Source organism: Chelonus insularis, unplaced genomic scaffold (assembly GCF_013357705.1).
Source record: "Chelonus insularis isolate UGA/USDA-ARS -01 unplaced genomic scaffold, ASM1335770v1 contig_150_pilon, whole genome shotgun sequence".
Lineage (NCBI taxonomy): Eukaryota > Metazoa > Arthropoda > Insecta > Hymenoptera > Braconidae > Chelonus > Chelonus insularis.
The window spans coordinates 652,416-676,516 of NW_023276392.1; the positions used below are offsets into that span (position 1 = coordinate 652,416).

General features: G+C 30.9%; 1 protein-coding gene across 1 annotated transcript in view; it reads left to right on the forward strand.

The window, feature by feature from the left end:
- tei (teiresias) overlaps nt 1–24,101 on the forward strand; it is a 129,405-nt gene that overhangs the window by 57,976 nt on the left and 47,328 nt on the right. The window contains exons 4-5 of the mRNA XM_035078025.1: nt 16,149–16,497; nt 16,732–16,967. Of these exons, the coding sequence (XP_034933916.1) occupies nt 16,149–16,497; nt 16,732–16,967 (585 nt within the window). The remainder of the gene's footprint in view (nt 1–16,148; nt 16,498–16,731; nt 16,968–24,101) is intronic.

Here is a 24,101-nt window from a genome sequence, read left to right on the forward strand (position 1 = left end):
ACCTAGAAATTGTGATACGAGCATGCTCTGAGGTTAGAGAAGTGACTGAAAGAGCACTGAGGGCACAACGGCTAGATCTAACTTTGAAAGTTCGTCACTGGGATTGTTAGCGGACATTCAGAACTCGTCACTCGTGAGTATTGCGTCACTTGAATAAAGTTCTGTTCCTTGTAACCTTTCAGCCCGACTTTCAAACTAGCACTTCTGATTCTAGTATTCTGTCTAACCAACATTCCTCGAAATTCATCTTTTCCTTTCGATCTATCTTCTTTTGCTTTTATTCTTTTTTTCATTTTCTCTGATACCAATGGTTACCATGTGATCACGTGATCCAGAACGTGTCCCGTCACGTTCGAGTGACTCAACGAAAAATGGTAGCTGGAGTGGTGAAACTCTGCAACGTCAATAGAGTCGAAGATTTACTTTATTACATGAAAGAGTTGATCGATTATAAATTGAGAGTCAAGATGACGCTTGTTGCATGTGTTCAATTGATGCATGAATTGTCACAATCGTTTCTATTACCTGCTGAGAGCCAATGAATTGATAAAAGTACACGATTGGATGACTTGATTCTTATTTTTAACAAAATGTTCATTCAATTTTTGATAATTCTGAATAAAAGTATCAATTATTCAGGAAAAAATTGGTTTTGTTGCTTCAGTATATTTTGGTATTAAAAAATTAATGATTTTCTATTTTTTTTTTTTTTATTCTCCACTTCAAGCTTACTATGCTCAAATATTGATAACAGAAAAAAAAACAATTTACATTGTCTAGGAAATTGAAAGCTTTATTTTTGATGGATAAAAATGTTTCAAAACTAGTTTTAATCACTTTTGCCAGGAAAACAAGGTGAATGTAAAGTTTTTAAATTTTTTCATTTATTAGTCTTTTTATTCTACTATATTATGTAGCTCAAGTACTTGCAGATTGAACGCGTACAGACTCTTCCGTTGTGGTGAACAATTTATCAGAATAATTTTTTTCAATAGCCTTATTCTCGATTTAGTATATACATATAGAGTCTGAGAGTTTGCTGAAGGCAGAGCTGAACGTGAATTGAATTTCAATGGTGCAGGACGGCAATTTTGGTTTGGTTTGATATAGTAGAGAGGATAAAGTCGTGAACTGCATAGTACATAGTACTAAAATGTATAGGTTTGACCATTTGCCAAGTAAATCTCAATCAGATTTGATAACTACGTGTATCAATGAATAATAACCTATTCCATTACCAACAAAAAATTTATTATCCATTGATATCATCTATATTTGCTTTTCACCTCAATTTCATAGTAATCAAAACGATCTTTTCTATATTCAATAAAATTCATTTTCTCAATATCAGTTGATGAATCCCATTTTTTTCCAAAAAAAAAACAAAGTGTTCCTACCAAACTGATGACCATTTGAATTCCAAATGATATCATAATTTTTTGAGCTTTTTTAATAATCTCATGCTGAATGGACAAATTATTTCCAATAGGTCTCCCGTGGGTCATCAACAGATGTACATAAGAAACAGCAAACACATTGAATATCCTCAATGGTCTCGCATCGTGGAACACAATGGTTTACCATTGCTGGTAGTTGTACAGATATATGCAATGTTGGTTCTGTACGTTTACTTTTCAACAGTCGGACCAGTTGCGTGGGAGCTTTCAGTGGATTTTAATGATACTCCAGTGGATAGCAGAATCACGGACAAGCTTGTAATTCGTTTAGTTCTGTTGCTCAGAGATTCACTGCCTGTGAGAAATTCTAGTAGAAACAGCAGATACATTTGTTTAACCTTAAGCTGTGTGATCAGTTTTGAAAGCAAATTGAAGAGGGTTTTTGATGCATCTCAACTACAGTTGTTGGGTATAAAAATATTTTATTTAGAAGTTGATCAAGTTTATTTAGACCATGTAAATAATTTGTTTTTTAGTTTTTTAATATTAAAAAAATAAGAAGAATCGTTATAACTGTTTATTGATTTGTGATTGTAGTTAAATTTTTTCACTGTTCTAGGAACTCTGATGCTGTGTTGTCTTTTCTAATCTTTCTGTTTTTATTCTCATTTGCATTGCGTTTATTCAACGTTAGTTGGGTAAATATTTAATTGTTTTTCTTTGGTTTTTTTCTCTATAGTTGATAAAAGGAAAGAATAACGAAGATGAAAAGAAATTCAATTGCTAAATGAAAGAATATAAAAAAAAAATATATATAAATTGTCCAAGTGAGTTTTTTAAGCTTGAATGAAAAAATACTTATACATTGTTTTATTGCTAACTTTGTATGTCAAATTTCAATGAGGAAAAGAAAGAAAAAAAAATATAAAAAGAATAATTATCCAAGCAATTCAACCAACCATGTTGTGTATACATAAGGAAAATATTTTTCTTTCGATTTTTCCGTTTATTGCAATTGTAATCACTTGGATTTCTTTTCTTTTCAAGGAAACTTTTGTTTTTTTTTTTTTGTTTATTATATAACTGCAGGGAATTTCTTTGACTAAAGTCATCTTTCAAACAGAACAAATAAACTTGAAAATTAGATGAACTTTTTGCAACATTTTTTATCTACATGCACATTGATAAAAGATCTTTTTTCTTATATTAATAAATTGTTGCGTTTGACATTTTTTTTAATGAAAAAATGCCATGCAATATTAAGGAACATTGAATTGAATTAATAGAAGTATAATTACAAATACTTGGTGCTTGGTATGACTTTTGACAAGGGTAAACTGGCCTGGTATTGACACTTTAATTTTAATTATTGGTCTTTTATCTCATTTACGTTAATTACTTTGATGCTGTTAGTATCAATGAGTAAAACAATATCACCATTTTTTGTAATGATTATTTGAACAATTATATTTCAAATCAATTATTTATTTGTTAAAAAAAAAAATTGATTAAACTTTTATTTAGATGAAAATTTCTTTTATGAAATTGAGTAATATTTTATTATTAACATTTCAATGCATTTATGACAACTGATATAATTGAAATTACAATTTATTTGAAATAAAGATATGTCTGGTATTTGACAAATTTTCGATTTTGATTTAATTAAAATCATTATGATACTGACGAATCAATACTCAATCAATTGATTTAATATATCAACCACATTTAATCTAACTGTTTTGTTGATATCTTGTTGATATTCATAACTAAATCTTCTTTCTATAAAATAAAAATTTGACAGTTCTAAATTTGACATTTTCAATTAAAAGAATAAACCACTTAATTAAACATTTTTCTTGATTGCAACACTGAAAAAGCTTTTTAATAAAAGCATTTTTTGTGTTTAATCTTCTTTCACTAGAGTCCATTAGTTAAATAAATTAACCTATTGGTCCATTACTTGAATAAATTTTAATGATGAGATGAAAAAAAAATTCAAAAAGATTTTAGCAAACTACACCAATTAAATATATTCCTTTATATTTACTTGCCGATTATTATTTTGCTCTTCATTAAATTAAAGCCGAAGATAAGTTTCTGTTGCCCTTAAATCTTATTTGCTCTAGATAAACTCTTTTATCAATACTCTCACAGGCTTCAATTTATTGACTGAACTCATTTCCGTACGTATCCATAGAGTTTCTTATCTAACACCAGAGAGTGTTGATGATAAAGGAAATGGAGAAATATTTTAACTGAAAATAATGAAAAACAAAGGAAAGAGAAAATTGAAATAGGGTGGAAAAAATATCAGCATCAAAAAAAAAGAAGGAAAAGGTCGATTGTATTTTTGCTCTTTGGCGATTGCTCTCGAATTGGGGAATCAAAGTCGGAAGCTGGGAATAAACTTTCGAAAAGCGGAAACGATTGGTGGCGGAAATGATGAGTGATCGGCTGACAACAATGGGAGTCAATCAGCAAAGCCTATTCACAAGTGAATCGTTTCGATTATATCCAATAGTCGTAGAAATCTAACAGTGGCAGCAACAGCTCTTATTACTTGGTCTCTTTAGCCCTGAGTCCATTTTCCTTGCAACACGATTGCATCCATTGGCTTTTATGTTAGCCGACATTTCACTATACAGCCCGTTTACGTGGGACGTAGACAAGCGTTGTAACGACGTTACTGCAGTAATAGGGCCCCGATTAAGATGCAAATTTCAACGCTGGCTCTCTACCCAACAATTTAACCCAGTAACCTGGCTAATATTAAATAAAACCGCAGGCAGCTCAGCCCAAGCCGTCGCCGGAACCAACGATTCAACCGTCTAATTCTCATTTGAGAAATTATTATTAAATTCCGCCCTGTCGTCGTTCTCTTTATTCATTCTACTTAAACACCACACTGTACACGGAGAAAAAATTCCAATAAAAATTACCGTGCTCAGCACAACAATCCACGCGCAAATGTCAATTCCCTAAAAAATTAAGACAACCTTCAAAGAAAAATTAGTAATCCTTTTAAAATTTTTATTATAGATTCAATATTTATTAAGAAGAGTAAAAGTAAAAATTCTTATGCAGCACGGTAATATTCGATAAATATTAATTTTTATTCAAACTTTAAACAAAAATTAGTAAGTGACTAGAAAAAAATGAGAATCTGTATATAATTTATTATGATCCGTGTGGTAGGAAAAATTCGGGTGCTCTCCTATAATTTTTTCTATTCTCGAGAGTTTCCGTGCTGGGTCGGGAATCTTCGAATTATCGGTCCAACACAATCTTTCTTTGTATTGTAAGACCGTTCACACAATCAAAAACATAAGCCGTAAAACGTACAATTTAAGACGTACGCGTGCATACTAACATCATAATAAGTTAAAAATTGGTTTGTACGCATGCGTACATCTTACGGCTTTTGTTTTTGATTGTGTGAACACCCTCAGTGCTATAGTTACTTTTTCCATATTGTAAACAAAGATGACATTCATATTTTTCGTTACGATTCAATATTGGCGGCAACACGTTATATCTTAACAATTTATGATAAGCTTAAACGGATTGACGCGGTGGACTCATGGGTAAGCGTCAGCTTGACACACGATGGGTCGCGGGTTCGAGTCCCGGCCGAGACAAAAGTCATTTATATGATTTTTCTCGGGCCACCGTGAGCGGGAGAAGAAGATCTCTTCGGAGAGCCGGGTGGTTGTATCGACGACACAGGTTTTCTGCGTAAGATCCCGATCGTAGGGATAGGGGGGGGGGCAGTATTGTAAAACGTGTGCCGTATTTCATTCCAACGAATTAATTAGTTAAGAAAGTTAATTATCAATGAACCTAATTTATTTATTTATTTGTTTATATAACCAAAAAAATTATCACTAAACTTAAATAAAATTGTTTGTCGGTTACGTAGTTATCACAGCTAACGTTACTAAATTTTCAGGTGCTGTGGAACACTAAATTTTCTGGTGCTGCCAAAGTAATTTTCAAAAAACTGAATGATACATTTTCTTATGTAACTTATAATTTTTGTATGTTGATCATTACTTTTTACTTTTCAGTAAGTTTGAACTCACATTCTTGAGCAGCACGGTAATTTTTGTATGGATTTTTAAATAAAAATTAACGGAATTTTTTCTCCGTGTATATAGCGTCAAATAGTCGCTTTTTCCGGCTATTTTTTTTTTATTTCTATTTTATCAGTCCCTTTTATCTCACCAAGTGATTCTATTACAATTTCCGTTGCCTTACTCATTTTCCACGGCTCCAGTCAACTGGTTCTGGAGCACAGGACAACGTCTCTTACTCTCAATCATGATATATATTTCACTCTCCACTATCACCATCTGGATTAATCGCCCAGTTGAACTGCCAGTGAAATTTCAGTCACATTAACTGACAAATATTTCATTATTGCAACACTTGAATGACGGCAATTATCATAACTGATGCATCTGTACAGATATTTTTAAGATTATCCGTCTTTAATTTCATATTTTTTACTTATAAATATGTCTGCATCTGCATAGTTATTTAATGGAAACTAAAAGCTTTTAGAACTTTGGCCGATGGCTCTTTCACCTACTCTATGTCATGTCTACTTAAAGCTAATGCAAGAGTAATTGACTTAAACTTTAATTTAACACCCCGCTTCCCAGCAGTACTTTACGTTTAGCTTTTACAATCAAGTGTCGAGATTCCGCCTTGTTGTTTAGTTCAATCATCGATCGAATGTTTCTTATTATTCTCATTAACATACTGGTTATATATTACCTGCTTTATCTTGGCTCAATAGACTTGATCTGGATATTATTAGAAAACATCACATCATATTGCTCAGCTATGAAGCATCGTTTGCTCCTTTTTGTGTGAAAACATAATTTTGTGAGGAATAAAAATAATTATAGATGATATTTAATATGAAATAACTCTGAATAGTTTTAAACCTAGGTAGTCATTTAAATCTAGTCATATTAATTGCATTGAAATAAAACACTACTGGTTGCAGTGAATAAGATAGTCATGGTGGAGTTAGAGATCAGTGTTGTTGAGTAACTACTTATGCAATGGGTAGTTCTATGGTAGCTCTGAATTATTATTAGATTCTTTAAATTTTGTTCAAAATCATTTAGAGCAAGATTAGAATATTTTTCCAAGTTTCTAATGATATCCAATTTATTATTGTACAGTTATCTTCTCACAAATAGTAAGATTTTAAAGAAGGAATTTCTTCCTTCAAAAGCCAATAATCCCATTGAAAAGGCCGTACAAAAATGACACAAAAAGACATTCAGAATAAAAATCTTCAAATTTCCAGGTACTTTACATACATTTTTTGAAAAAATCCCGTCACAATGGATTTAGAAATCCTGGAATATGAGTTTCCGGGTTACTTTACAGTTTATCGAAATCCGATATTTTTCTTCAACTATGTAATATTCAAAAAATGTTGAAGGATAAATTTTTCATCACTATAATTGTTAAATAACAAAAATATATATCCCATTCTACTGCTGACTCTAGTTGATAACAATAACAAATGATCATGTTGAGGAAAACAATAAACAAAATAAATCACTGATCAAAGCTTCAGTTCAATGCACATTGTAATAATTGATTAACTGTCAAGTTGGTACGGGTAAATAAGTCTGGTTTAAACGATGATATAAGTCGAAGAAAATAGCACACGTATTAGATAAGAAGATAGAATAAGATATATACATTTAGTAGACTCGTTGCTATTATATGTTACTATTGGTTTCTATTGGTTGCCATTCTTCTCTAGAATTGTGTGCAAGAGTTATCATGCTGCTCACAAGAAGTTGTATTAGTTTTAGTTGGCAGTCGGTGGCAAGGGGCAAAGAGGTATAGAGAACTTTGACAGGTTTCGCCTGTATTCAATGAGCGAACAGCCGCTTTATTCGAACAAAACCTATATATAGTTGAATGTGTATATCAAAGTGCATCGCGATAAACCGAATTCTAGTGGATCTTTGGAGTTTCATTATCGATTAGCTTTCGTGTCAACGGGTTTTATCCATATCTTTTAAGTCTACGAACTAAGACATCTTCAGATTTTGTACCTTAGATGCTATTGATGCATTCTCATGAGCATGAGACACGTAAATAGGTCATATTCAATGATATAATTGAAATATATTATTGGAAATATTAAAAGTTGTTGATAGAGTTTTTTTTTTTTAAATTAATAATTAATGGATTGTTATATAATGAATAAATTCATTCATATCAACCTGATTAAATGTAATCATAATGAATAATATGAAATAAATCCAATTATCTGTCCGATTAAGTAGCAGTAATTGTTGCATTTATCATCAGTATTTATTAATATTTCCACTGATATTGCTGAATTATATTTCTCAGAAATTCATTTTCAATCAATCATGCTGGATTATGAATCATTAAAGTGAGTGATATATGCCTGCAAGGAAAAATCAATCTAAAAGTTGAAGAGTAATTGAAAATAATTTCCACCTGATTGACTATTGTGAAAATAATTAAAAAATTTTTTAATAAATTAAAATTGTCAAATATTTTTTGTTTACTTCTTTTTTTGTTTGTTTTCCTTAATAGAAACTTTACATTTGTGAATGAAGTTTACTTTTATAATCAACATCTTTAAGAACTCTTGAAACTTTTGTTGCAGCTACAATAGGTTCTTGGAATTTACATTTTATATTTTTTAATGTAAAATAACATAGGTTGTTATTATTTTAGTCATTGTTTGAAGTGTACTTTGAGGTGTTGCATAATAATGTACTCATTTATTTTCTATTTATAATAAAAGTGAAATAAAATAATTTATAATTAATGGACTATTTTTTTAACAAAGAATGCTTTTTAAAATAAAGACTTAAAAAAATCTTGGGATATTATTAATTAAAAGAATATTGATCTTTATCACTAGAATATGTTTAAAGTCTATTCATAATTCTTCCCTTGTCTTAATTTCAAAAATAAATTTTTTTCCTTCAATTCTCTATTACCCGGCTTACCCCATGCTTCTATACACCAATCATTTAAACAATGAACGATGCAGTGGGCGATTAAAAATTTGTAACATGAAATTAAACGGAAAATATGCTCGAACAATTCACAATAAAATCTTCAGTCATCAGTTACTAATTTATAATTTATTATTTATTTCCAATAAATAATAACAGTTGTAGTAATTCAATATGTGGCAGTAGATTTAATATCGTATTTATTCACAATGCAATTATTTCACATGATTTATCAGACTTTTGCACTCGCGACACGCTCGATAGTTACAAAGTTGGAGCTGATTGTAGCTTGGTAGCCGTTTTCAGGCTGCACGCTTATGGGATTCGAATGGATGTTACAACTACAGGTCTACAGATGTAGTGTATAGTCCTGCTCTCCCACAGGAATACAGGAATAGAGTAGACCTACCTACCCTTATACTACCTACAGCCGTCCAATAAAATGAATGACACACGAATCGTACTGGCTATGGGTGTTACGAACGATATTTAGCGTTTTCCAATACAAGATGCATGCTCAGTTTGCCCAGTTGCCCACGTGTTATATATCCTCTTTAATATCTTTTTTTTTTTATTTCATTTATTTTTTATTTTTATTCCCTAACTTTTAACTACCTACAAACTGTCGTTGCCTCTCAATATTATAACTGCTTTTGCTCATAAAATTAGTAACACTATTTAGTGAGCTGATATATATTTTCATCAATTTACACTCATTTTCTATTTTCTCTAACTTCATACACAAGTGTTAATATTTATTTCAAAAAATTCCAATTACTTTTTTAACATGACACTTATTAATATACCAGTGAGTTCAATTTTTTATTTAATTTTTTTGTTCATAAAGAAGTTGAAAGAAATACTTGAAATGACCAATTTCCCTTCATTTTTTTGAAGTTATACTTCATGAACCTGCTGTTACTTTGAGTAATTTTTCAAGATTTCTAGGCTGCCAGGGTGAAATGAGACTGTCAGGAAAAAGTTATAATTCAATTGTAAAATTTGAAACCATTTTTTGTATAAATAACTTATAGATATCTTTTGATTTTCATTCAATGTTAGTATCTTTGTGAAATTGATAGTACATTATAAACTCCAATAATTGACTATGATTCTGGAGTTAATTAATATCAAATTTCTGTTCTGCTATCAAATAATAAGTATCATAAGCTAATCAAGATATTGTGGTGTGATTTACCTACCAACTTATCGATTTTATTGGATGATTTATTGGTACATTCTGTTCAACTATAAACACACATTTATCTTCCAGCTTGATAAATCAATTTAGAATTTTAAAAAATGCAAAGTTAAATATTTTTCTCATTATTTTTAAATGTCCTAGTAACAGAATAACTTTAAATAGAATAATTCATCTTATTCAACTAAATAACAGCTTCTTTATCATAAAATTATCACAATAATTCAATTTCACTAAAAATGTTGAACATCACCAGCATTACTTGTAGTATTTGTTGTTTTATTCATGATTAAAAATAATTAAATGAGAGTTTGAATTTTCTAATCACTTTATTTGATCCATTTAACTGTCAATTACAATAATCATTGAACAAAATGCAATTTTTCGTGTATCCATTAGTCAACTTACCTTGCTCTAGTTTATTCAAACGAATTTGTGTTAGTGAAATAAAGTAATCGTATTATTTATTACAATCGTAATTTAGAGTGACAAATTCAAAGCTTGAAATTAGATCTTTCCATCTCATTGTTCTTTCAATCTAATTAATTCTAGTCCTGTAGGTTGTAAGCCTTTTAGAAGTAACATTTAATCAAATCGTTAGTTTATAATCGATGCAATCGAGAAAATACCGCCTGAAGATAGTGTAGTTAATTGTAAGAGCTCTTTCTGATATCTACTGTGGAATTTAAGGTAATTACTCTTTCTCCCTGGAGCTAGAAGTTGCACAGCAGTGCTTTCATTCAAGTGGTCTTCTTGCTTCCCTGCTGTTATACTCTCACAAACTTAAAGCCTCATTTCTTTATCAAAAAACTTTAAATTACAAAATGCCTGCTATAATTAAGACGAATTATGGAGAATATACAATTTCGAGGTGGGTTAGTTATTTGGATGAAATATTTATTCAAACAATTATAAAATGGATGAGTAATGGGGATTGAAGTGAATTTAGTGGTTGGTGTCTGGTTTGGCCAACGAGAGATTGAGCATCAGGAATTGAAGGATAGTCGGAAATTGAAATATCTAGTACATCTAACTACACGACAACACGTGCTTTAGGCGGCAATTTAGTTGTCGAAAGTGTCAGGAAGCTGATATTTGCGACGTGTCAACGTAAACTAAGTCATCTGATCGAGAAAGTTTCATGGGGATGTCATCTAGATCTAGCATCCATCTGGTTAAATTCCGAAAGACGTGAATGTCGTTAAGTCTCGACATGTTCATAAACTCTGAATCTTATTCAACTTGCACTTCCTCGATTACTGTACATCCCCAACCATATATATATATATATTCTATCGCTTCAACTACCTCATTGTAATTCGTTGAATAACAATGAGAAATTTCAGTTAAGAATTTAAAGTTAATTACGACAAAATAAATACAAGTAAAAAGAAAAAAGTCAGATTGATGTCAGCATGTTTTTTCTCTTGGTTTTTTTTTTTTTACTTTCTTTGAGCCGATGAATTTTTCGAATTAATTGGACAATCGTACTCGATGGCATCGCCGTTGACGATAATTGTGGAATGACGAACGACGAGTGCTGCAACTATTTGAAATACAGAGCACGTCTAGCTCAAGCTAGCTTGCTAGTACTCGTTGTTGGGTCCTCGTTAATAACAGTCGCTCGAACAAGTCAGGTCGTGGTTAGAGGGCGGAAAGAAAAAGAAAAGGAGGTAACACGTTACTAAAAGAGAAAACAATTGCTGTTTTAGATCGTTCATCTTTTTCTCGTGCTTTCTAGAAAATACGTCAACTGTCATGGTGACAAAATTATCCACACTAAGTAAATGACTTTATTTGCATACACTTTTTTTTTAAAAGATCAAATTTAACAAGTTAATTCAATAAAAAAGTTGAAATATCATTCCGTACTTTTCTTAAATGTCGTACAATTAAATGCAGCCAATCGTTTATTTTTCTTTCCAATTTTCTTCTGTTTCATAACATGTCTAACTTCTAGAAGTCTCTTATCTTCAGTGAAGTATTTCTGTTCAAGATTTATGCTGACCATAAATTGCACTAATATTGATTATTTTATTTGACTTTAAATTGTATAAAATTGCTGAGATAAGTATAGCTTAAATTTAAATCTTGGCCTTATCCTTACAATATTTTGTGAGCTCAACCTACATGACAGATTCCAATACAGTAGCAAAAGTCTCAATTTCACCCAGGAATTTGATATCTTCACTGTCAGATAGACTTGGTAAGTAAATAGTCTGACGTATTTTTGTACTTTATTTTGTTGAAAAAAATCATCTAAGACTCTATGGGTTGAAAAATACTGGCACGACAACTGCAAGTCTTGGCAAAGCTTCAATAAAGTTAGGACAATGTTGCAGTGTCAAGCTAAAACTCAGCAATGTATTCAGTGATCGCTCAATAAAACCTATCTTCGTTATCTTTTGGAGCCTATAACATTTGTCATTTCAACTAGAACTATCACCTATATACGTTGTATAATGTGGCCCATGGCCAGCTAAGTTTCAAAGGATCCAATGCTAGTCAAGCTAAAACATTCGTCAGTGATATCGTATTCTACAGAAGAAACGATGCGGATCACATCAAGTGAAGTCCCCCATTGTTTTTCTTTGTTCTTTTTTTCCTACAATCCTCTGGTGCTGACATGCTTCAGCAGCCTGCTTTGTTTTCGACTAAAATCTGCACGGTACAAATAGAACATTAATGAAAGTTACACGTGAGAATATTGTACAGAAACAACAAGGACAAAGGTTTCATCGCAATGCATCACAAGTCGCGACGATTCGTTAAAATGATGATAAAACTCCAGTCAAGCCCGCTCTCCAGATACTCTGGAGCATATATTTAGCATCAGAAATAACAAAAAAAATATGAATCTATTTAACATGAAAACTTATATGAATTTTATATGTGAATAGATATGAATTTTATGCATTTAGATGAGATACACTCGAAAATCTGTGACAATTAACAGCAGCTCCAAGAAGGTCATAAATGAAGCAATATGTCATCTTGGAAGATGCAACGTTGCAGTGCAATATTATGATGCCATCAGAATATCAGGTCTTGATCGATTATTCAAGACATTAGGTACAGTCTGCAATCTATATCTACGAATATTAATCATACTGTTTCTGTAATATACACAATTTACATGCACATATGTATCTACGTACATACCTCGATAAGCTAAATGAAGTATTAATATCATTGAAAACCTCATCAAAGTGTTTACATAATTTTATTATGCTATTTAGCATAAAATGTATTCATTAAATGATAATATTTCAAATAATGTTGAGATAAAAGAAGAATTTTTGATAATAAAAGCGTCTCTTTATTTTAGAATTTTTATTTTCATTTATTCCCTGGAGTTAAATCAAATTACATGACAAGGACTTTCTAAAATTAAATGATGTCACAAGATTAATATAATTTATTTACTTTTAGTGAAGATATTCGTTGCAAAAAAAAATTAATTGTATTATGTCAGATTTTTTTTGTGTCATCAAATTTGATGCCAATCACTCTTATTATTTTGGATTTTAATTTTTTACCAATTATTCATTTAGGAAACTCCAAACTTTCTCTTCATTTTTAACTTATCAAACTTTATTCACAAAAAATTACCGTCATTTTTATTGGGAATATATTTTTAAAATTTTCTCATCGATTTTATCAAGTTCTGAATCTCTTGGAGATTGTTTATGATGTAAAGTTTTCTTACTCTATGAAAGATTAAAGTTTTAGAGTGCCATATTGATTTCAATATCAAACATCAAATCAGCAAATTTTACTCATTCCATAAGTCAATACTTTGACTTGTTAGATCATCACATTTTACTTATTTAATCAGCTTTTACCACCAGAAATGGATTCAATTATACTCCAACCGTTTTCAATAACTCTTTTTTAAAACAGTGTATTCAGTTCAACTCGACTGTCCATTAGTCACTGATATAGTTAAAATTCAACAGATAACATATTTTTTAGCTTGTTATTTTTTCAATTAGTGATGCAAATTGATTGAAAAAAAGCTGTTTTGATAAATGTTGTGAAAAAATACTTCAATTCAAAAGCAAAACAAAAAAAAAACGTCAAATGAATTAAATTAAAAAACAATTTCTTTGAATATAATTTACTGAATGTGTTTCCAACGTACTTTATGAACTTCTATTACTTGACACATGAGTATAGTAAAACTCTATTAATAGCAAGAGAAAGAGAATTGATAATTGAATGTAGATGACTACATGTAGTGCTGTATATAGGCGAATTCTCAGTTAGATTTACGGTCAGGGTTTGTATTTATTCGCAAGTACTCGAGTGTATTTGTTCAGGCAACAGAAGTAAACGACGACGGGCTTCAATGAACTGTTACGCAAACTTGCTCAACTGTCACGACTGCCGTGTACGTAGATGTTGTGTAGACTTGTCCTTTGCAACAGCACATGGTATCTGTATGACTCTGTCACATTGACTTTCAGTCTCTCTTTTGGAATTAGTGGGAAATGATGATGCTTCTGTTAAGTTGGTGCTTGATGGGAATTACTTAAATTCGCAGTCCTGTTGTTTCACTTTGATTCAACTTTGTCAAAGAGTCGAGATGTAGTGGTAGTACAAGCTATAGACTTGTTTTCTATTGTTTCGTAAATTTTTTTTTATTTCATTCTTGAGTACTGAGGAACAAGTAGCTACATACTAGTAAAATCAGCAAATAATTGTTGAACAAAAATATATAATTCATTTTTCAATGCTTGAAATATAATAAATTATTAAAATCATCAACTTGCTTTAATTCTCAATTTATCCTACATTATCTCATGATAGTTATTTATTTATGAGTCAAAATGTTATGACTGGAAAATCAAAAATCAGCATTAATACATCATCAAAGTAATGAATATTTGAATCAATTAAATGAATATAATTTTCAAATATGTAATTATAATTTAACCACAACATAATTCATTCATCAACACGGGATATTTCATAATTCAGCTCTGTGAAAAATTTAAATTTGATTGTACGAAATTATAAAATTATAAAAAACAATGTCATTTAATTTTTTATGAATATCTCTTTTATAAGATAGATATCTTATAAAACTTGAATTCATTGTTTTTTATATTCATGAACAGCCATGAATTATATTCATTTCGCTTCAGTCATTTTAATGTTATTATATTCTTCTGCTTTTTACTTAAACCTATTATTATAAAAAGCGAAAATGAGGTTAATATTCGTCTGATTAACAGTCAACTATTAAATGAATTCTCTTGCATTATAATAATTATTCCATCAATTATTTCATCATGGCAAACATTATGTTAAGCATTCTATGAGGCTTCGAAATAACATGAGAACAATGTGAGATGATGCAGGAATAGTGTAATATGTTCATTCTGAGTTCATGGTATAATCTTCTCTTATCTCCTTCGTTGGCATAGTTTTATGAGATGTGTCAAATTATCGTTATGTTTTATTTACAAATAAATTAATTATTGCCATTTAATATGACAATAGTTATATCTATTTGCATTTACAACCTTTATTTGATCAATTCAAACGACTAAGAATCATGTACCTGTGATGTAAATCCATGAAAAAGCAGAAAGCAACTTTTAATGGATTAATTTGCACGTTAAAAAAATAAATTTACCAATTTATTGTAATTTATGAATAATTCATTCGATTTTCATTTAAATACTTGGGTATTTTTTTACTTGACTGATCCTTACAATCTTGGATTACTTAAAAGGAGCAGCAAAAAACGAAAAGATAAAGAAAATAAAATTCGAATCTTCTTATCCAAGGACTTAAGAAAATGCTGCTTTGTGCAGCTTTTAAGAAAATAAATACTTCACCAGTTCCTCAAAGTCATTTGATTCCATCGATTTAATTAAATAAAAAATATGTTAGTAATTGAAATGCAACTTATTTGATAATGTACAATGAGTAAATTTGTTCATTATTGTAATAGACTTGATGTGATATGTAGATAAATCATGCTCTAGGTAATAGGAATTTTAAGTCCATTAAAGATCTAATTAGGTTGGCACTAGAGTTCATTCAAGTGAACACGGCAGTTTTAGATTATAGATAAAGCAATGACGGAACGATCCGCATCATCCTCATTGGCATTGGCATCAACGTTAATCTACGAATACGTACAGCAAAGTAGAAAAGGCAAAGTACTAGACCTCTTGGCTCTATCTAACCCAACCTGCTTGTTGGAGCCTTTATCGAATTCCAGTAGCACGATAATCAGATCAGACCTCGGCTCAGGGAATATATTTATCAGTATTAGCTAAGAAAACCCAAGGGACTGGTGAAACTGCTGGTGAAGAGATGATCCGGATCCTCTGCATTAGAACTTCACCAAAGTGCCCGCTTAATTTTATCCTCCCAACTTCACTGATTCAATTAATCAGCCTGCACCCAATCATCATGTTTGTTAATGAAATTACTATTTTTTTACACTTCCAACATCGCAACGTAATCTAAAGTTACATTTAAATGTGATTACAGGTGGGTCTATAAATGAAGCAGTGTTTGCGCTGAGAGACAGACAAGAGGGTGGTAGACGAGCTAGAAAAACTACTACTAGTACAACCAGTAGCACAACTGCTTTAACTACTGCAGCTGGCCTTAAATTTACTGCCACCTCCGACAATGTGGCACAGCCTGCAGCATTATTGGCTCCAGATGATCAAACCTGGTTCATTGCTTCAACATCACCACCTCCCAACATCCCTCAGATAATAAGAGGCACGTCCAGACTACCTCCACTAGAGATTGTCGTAAAACCACAAGCTAAAGTAGTCCTACCTTGTGAATTAGGTGGAAATTACTCACGTATCCTGCAGACTACGTCGAGGTAACTATCAACGTATGCACTACTTCACTAAACTTAGTCAATAACAAGACTCTTGATTGAAGAACACAGTCTTCATCCTAAATTTCATCGTTAATTACTCATCAACGTCTCCTTATGGTTATTAACAATTTAACAACACATCATTAAATAAAAATATTAAATAATTAGTAAACTTTGAATACAATGCTTGAATTATTTTAACAAATTAGATGATAAGTTTGGATTTAATTCTAGGAGTTATCGCACAAGACCAGCAAAATGGCGGCATAATGATGTGCCAGTGGACATGATTACAATAGACACTAGAACAGAAATGAGTGGAACTGGGCATAGGTATATTGGAGATTCCTCAACAGCTGCTCTTCACATCGACAGTGCGCGGCTTGAGGATGATGGTATATGGAAGTGCACTATCGACAATGACCATGGAGAGCTACTCTCTGGAAGAACAGTCAAGCTTGTCATTCTCGGTAAGTCGAAAGACGTATTTTTTCAGTCAACTTAATCTATGTCTTTCCATTCACATATTGGTTTACTATTATTATATTCATCTTTAGTAATAATATAGAGCAAACTAAAAGAACATACTCAATAAACTAGATGCATTTTTTTTTCCTTTCCATTGGAAATACAAATAGAATTATTTGTGGAGCAAACATTTGCAGAATAATGATAGAAAAAGACTGCGAATAAAAAAATTCTGAATAATGGTAAAAAAGAGCGAAATAGTTAATCCGATTGTAGTATTAATAACGAAAAAAGAACAGGTTTAAAATAGATCACCTCATAGACAATATATCAAACTAATAGCACTGATGACATCGAAAATATATCAAGAATAAATTACAATTTTTGCTTATTGCTTGCACGCCTGTTCAGTTTCTCTACCATCTGTTGTCGCACGTTTTACTTAAAATGTATTACAGACTGGAAAATGATTATTTTTTCAACAGCGTAATGGTTTAGAATTTTAATATATCAGACTATCATCTAGAAATAAGTCAAGCACATCTTAAAGTGAAGAGTTCTGATTTTGGAATACTTCCAGATTCATCGAAAAATTCAACACATCACCAACTTTTAGCAACACTCCAAAGCCGTGACTTATTTCCATAAAGAATAATTCTTTTTTAATTTATTACCTTAGCAACATATAAGCTAGAGAGAAATATCATCAGTAAAATATGTCATTTCGTTGTATCTACATACTCTTTCATTTCAAAATTTGTCATTTCTAACAGCTTCTAACTACATTGCAGCAATTACTCAGTATTGTTTCTATTTTTCTTGCATTTTAATATTTTTATTTTGCATCAAATCCAATATATCTTCAGTAACAACATAAAACACAATCACAGAACACATTCTAGATGGCTACAAAACCCTGGTACAGGTATGGCAGAAATTAAGAGAGCACTCGGGTGGTTCTTGGAACATTACGTAGTCATCCACTGCACTGTACTGCACTCCCCTGATATTGCACACTAGCTTCTGCTACTCTGAGTAATATCATCCTATGCATACCAATTCGAGTCTTCCAAATCACGATATTTGAATATGTATTGTGTTGAGATTTATGCATAGTTGAACATTCTTCGTTTTTGTATGCTACTTTCAAATCCATTGTTCTTATATAAATACATTTACAAATGTACTAGAAATAGAAATCATATCGAAGCCATATGGAGATTGAATGTTATATATTTAAATTAATTTTTGATAAGAAGTTGGATTTAGATACATCAAATATAATTCACCTTTCTTAATAAAACAATCTTGGTATAAAATGTTACATTTTCTAGAAATAAAATTGTTTGATAGGTCATTATTGATCTTTAGCTAGAAACTGATGGTTAAAAAAGCATTTTAAAAAAATTTTATCATAATTTTAATACAAAATAAATACAAAATAGTAGCAAGAAACGATTGAAAACATTCATATTTGAAATGAGTAGGTTTTGTCTTTGATCATAAAATTCTTTGTCTTTCAAATGTGATCAAAGGAAATTATTAAGGAAACGTGGCATCCACCAGAGAAGCACCAGAAAGAAAAAAGATGATAGCGACTACACTTACTGAAAAGAACAGTAGAAAAATGCGAAGCAATCTGAAATGTTGCAGACATGAGATGATGAAATTCAAAGAAATTTCAAGAAATAGTTCTTGATGGATTTTTTTTATCCTTGATAATTATTCTATTTAATTGCAATGCATTAATTACTATGATATATCAGCAGTTATAAAGTGAACGACTAAATTTTGTGCAAGTTATTTAAAAAAATCTCCACGAGTATCATGAAAGAATTATATAAACATTTCTCACTAATATTTTTTGATAACACCAGAGTGTGATTAACATGGTAATAATTTTGAAATCACGCTCGTAATTCAAGCCATCATTCAAGGGGTGCTAACGCAATCGCCTTTCCGCGCCAGTAGAGCAGCATCGCTCCCTAGAAACCTCTAGTAAATTAGTGTCCCCAAGTTAGGTTCTAATTTCCCCAGTATGACCAGCAATTATTGTCGCGCAATTGTTAATCACTGGCCACCAACTATCGATTGATTGATGCAACTTCCTTCCCTAATTAATTATTCAAGTATTTTATGCTTCGTTGGATCTCTTGACTAGCCATCATCTAACTATTTCATACCTTCTATTCAACTTAAATGACATTTTATCTAAGAATAATTGCAATGTGTCTTTTTCATCAGCTAGTTCATTTATCAACAATGTTTTTCTTAGGTCTTAGGAATCACTGAATATCCAATTCAATGACAATTTCTTCTTTTCAAGTCTGACAATAGTTATTATGACCTAATGTTGAATGTAGTGTAGATCACTTTACAAAATGAACAAAATGAATAAAGTTTTTTTGAGTTATTTTTATCATTCAATTTAAGTGGTAGAGTTGCAACTTAAACACAACCATGGTGTTAATTTACTGAGATGAAATGAAAAAAAATATCAAGAGTTGAAGCAAATGGTACGACGATTTATCTAGTTCTTTTCCAAGTGGGTATTTTAAATAAAATACTCAAGTAGATGACACTAAAGAGGATGGTATAGAGATATCGATTTCATCTCATGTATGAACTTGAGAGGAGAATGCGCATTTCCGGATGGATACGCATTTAAGTGTACAGGAGTATATACGGATTCACGCATGCACTTACCAACTATCACTTCACCTGATCGAGCGATGTCAAGCCTCGGTGCTCTGCTAATTTTCCTTCTAATGTAGAGCTAAATGCGAATATTCTGTTCCTAGTAAATTGATCAAGGAAGGCGTAGCAGCCGTAATAGGGCAAGCTAATTAAATTACTTTTGAATAGATAATTATCATTTAGGTATATGCAGGTATATGATATTCACACCTACCCTAAAAGATAGGATCATAATTTAGTATTTATTTTCACTAATGTACATTTTTAAATTTTTATAGGGATATTACTTTAGAGTTCATCTTTTCTTTTATTTTTTCATCTTCTTCTAGCCTTCCTTTTTCCTTTACCATCAGCATAAATCGTTTATAAAGAAAATATGCTACAGGTGTGAAAAAGCTGTACGTGTATGAAATTACATAGTCAGAGACTCAGTAAAGTTGTGAGGAGAAAATGGCCTGGAAGTGCAGTATGAGGCAGAAAATTACTTAACTGTTGGTTATTTAATATTTGATTTTCACTTTTTCAATTGTTATTGTGTATTTAATTTATTTGATTTTTATTTTTATGTCATAATAACAACTATTTAGAGGATATTCTCATAGATACTAAGATAAAATTTCATGATTTTTCATTTTTAGAATTTTATTAAAAAAATAAAAAAAAAAAAAAACTTAAACTATCAACCCAGTAAAGTGAGCGTAAACTATAAAAACATACACAAATAATAAAAACTAGTTTATTAAATTTCTTTCTTTTTTAAATTGGATCAGTAAAGTGTTGAACTGTATTTCTTTTTATATAAAATTGGCACATGATTTTATTATTCGTGAATTTACTTTGTGTATTAACTTATAAATAGTAAAAATCATTGGTGATGATTGCAAAACCAATGAATATAATCCAACTGTTTAAATATTCACTGATTCTTCAGCCATTTTTAATGATGTGTAGGGGATTACCTTCCTCTTATATGACAAGTGAAATATCTAGACAGAATTATGCGATAATTTATTTAAACAACATAATAAAAAAAACTGTTGTCTAAACTGATATTTTATATCCTGACATCAGTCAAATATAATTGATGAATCGAATCAGAAAATGTGTCAAAAAACTTGCACATATATTGCAGTAACTGAACAAGTATCATTATTAAAACTTGAACTTGATAGGTACTGTCTTTTTGCGAAGGGTGTCTGAAATATTGGTAACTGTCTCGCGTATGTTATCGGTTTATTCTCTGGGGACTGAGAATGTCCAGTATCCCCTGATAAACGAGACTGGTATAAATCATTCTGAGATTAAGTCTGCATGACTTGATTTTAATACTGTCCATACAATCTAACTATCACAGTGAAAATAATAAAATGTCTTTTTTTGTTTCTTAATCTTTCCAATAAAGAGAATATCAGTCATTTTTAATTCAAAAGTATAAAAAATAAAATCAGAGAAAGTAACCGCAGCTCAGGAAATCTATAAAGATGTGACTAGATAAGCGAGCTGGGACTACAGGAGTAAAACGTTTTGCACGTACAACTAAAGTGAATCGTTTCGGCGCCTTCGATATATTTCGTTGGAGAAAACGAGCTCCGTTCGGTTTTCTTGAGATAAACCTAGACGACGTAATATATAGAAAGTGTTCCGTCAGCATGGATTAATGGATATGCCCTCGTGCAGGAGAAACTTTGCTGATTTAAAGAAGAAAAAAAATTCTTTCGATATAAGAGGGAAAATAGATTGCTCATCTTTAAGAATTGAACACAAAACTCAGATGAATTCAATTGAATGTACTCATGCGTATCAATAGAGTTTAGCTGATGATATAATGCTGCTAGAATAGCAGTGATGGATATTCGTTGAATCAATTCACTTTTCTCTATTTATTTATTAGCTACAAAAAAGGAACAGTTGTTTAAATCGAGTAAAATCTGTTGTCTAATTAAATATCTCTGGTTAAAAACAAAGAAACAATTAATTAAAATAAAAACTTTTGGATGCATTTTTTTTATCTTATCTCCTTACTCTTGAGTGGAGCTGGGGAGAAATATATTTCACAGCTTGTGAAATACGGTCTCAGAGGAAATGAAAGAAATCTTCGCGCTCGAGTTGAAACCGATAAAAGGCTTTGCTCTCCGTGATTCTTCGGTGGACTGAGAGTCTTCGTTCAAGGACAACAGCTGCTTCTAATTGCTAAATCGATATAAATACAACTTTACGGGTTTGTACTGCAGACATGTGCATTTTCGGTAGCATCAAAGATAATAGAGAAAATTATTTCTATCTTGATAAAATAAAAATACATTTATTACGTATAGTGAGTAAACAAGTAATATTTTATTCAACGAATAAAATCAAAATTTTAAATAGTTGCAATAAGACATTTTTTTGGAAGTTACGGAATCGGGGCACAGCCTGATAAAATTCATTTTAACACCCTTAAAAAGGGGTAAAACTGGATACATATTAAAAATCATCATCCCCTTGACTCTAAAACCCCTATAACTCATGAACGGACAGTCTAATAATCGATCTTAGGGACGTTTTAAGAACCTCAGAATCTAAGCTAAACATGCATATCAATAAAACATGTTTAAAAAATTTATTTCACCCTTAAAATCGCTAAAATATGTTAAAAAATCACTTTTTTGGGAGTTTGCCAAGTATTTTCGCAATTTTAAGGGTGAAATAAATTTTTTAAACATTTTTTATCGATATGCATGTTTAGCTTAGATTCTGAGGTTTTTAAAACGTCCCTAAAATCGGTTATTAGACTGTCGGTTCATGAGTTACAGGGGTTTAAAGACAAGGGGATGATCATTCGTAATTTGTATTCAGTTTTACCCCTTTTTAAGGGTGTTAAAGTGAATTTTTCTGGGCTGGGCCCCGATTCCGCATTTCTACGCATCAAGACGAAGAGAATGAGCCCTCAATCATTAAAATCGGAGAACTTTTATTTTTTGGCCTAAAAAAATGGAAAGGGGTACCACTTGCCATTTTTTGGGGTCAAAAAATCAAAGTTGTCCGATTTTAATGATCGACCACTCATTCTCTTCGTCTCAATGCCTAGAAATGCGGAATCAGGTCAAACATATGAAAAATCCATTATTTCACTCCTAAAATAGGGTAAAACGGGAACTTGCTCCAATTTTAGCAAAAATTATAAAAACGACCATCAAAATACGTTTAGAGTAGAGAAAAAATTTTTTATACGGGTGTTGTAAAAGAGTGTAGTATTAATTTTTTATAAATTATTTTATCAAGGATCTTAAAAATTATTTCACAAAATTCTACTACATATTTTTATCAAGCATCTGCTATTTTCTGTTCAAATTAAATTTTTTTTGTCTTCAATATTCCATTTTTCCCCAACCAAGTTATTAACTATGAGTAAAAACATGTTGCTCTCAATATAAAACTTTTATAACTTTTGAATAAATAATTACACAGTAATTATACCGGAATTAATGTAAAGTTTGGAAAGTTTTTCCCAGGTTGGTTCAATCATTTATCTAATGAAAAATTAATTTTTTATCCCAATTTTTTTCTTCAATAACATTATAAAAAAACGTGATTCAAGTAAATTATTTATTAACAAAAAATCCTTCTCTAAAAATTAGCATTTTTTCTGAAAAAAACCTGGCTTAAAAGCAGTAAAAAAGAGGAAGAGAATAAAAAAAATCAAATCCATCGTTGTCAATAATTAATAACAAAAAGTATCAATTAAAATGCAAAAATTCTTAACCACATGAATAAAAAAAAACTGTATTTTATATTTGAGTAGATAATGAATATACAGAATAATAATAGGAAGAAAAATAAACAGAAACGAAATAAAAATGTTGAAAGTGAAGACATTTCATTTTACTGCTCATCAGTAGACGCCTTTCTTGCTGGTGCCGAATAAGGTACTGAACTAAACTTTTGAATATTTAACATTTGCCTATTTGCTCTCTCCACCGACTAACAGAAATGCCAAGGAAGAATAGTGTGGTTGCACATATTGCTGCATATGTATCTGTGGGTCCAGTATGTTACTCTACTCGTCGTGCATATATGAATTTTACCAAGCAACTACATTTTTTTATTTTTTCATTTATTTTCATTTCTCAGTGACTGCGTGTGCGATTGGTATAATGCCCAATTACGAAGAACCAACTTTAATGAATAACCTAGAGCTATAGATTTTTGGCTTAAAATGAAAAAATTTCATACCAAGAGAAGATGAAATCTAAATAATAAAATACAAGTAATCTTGTCAATAAAAAGTGTAAAAAAAGAGGAAACTTTACCAGTTGGATATTATAGAGAGAATGTTGTGATGTTTTTTTTAAAGCTAACAGAATATGGTAGGAATTTTACAAAAATGATAGCGAAAAGTTAGGGAAAGGGATATAGTGCAAGAAAAGGAGAACAACAGGGGAATTCTGTCTCATGATACG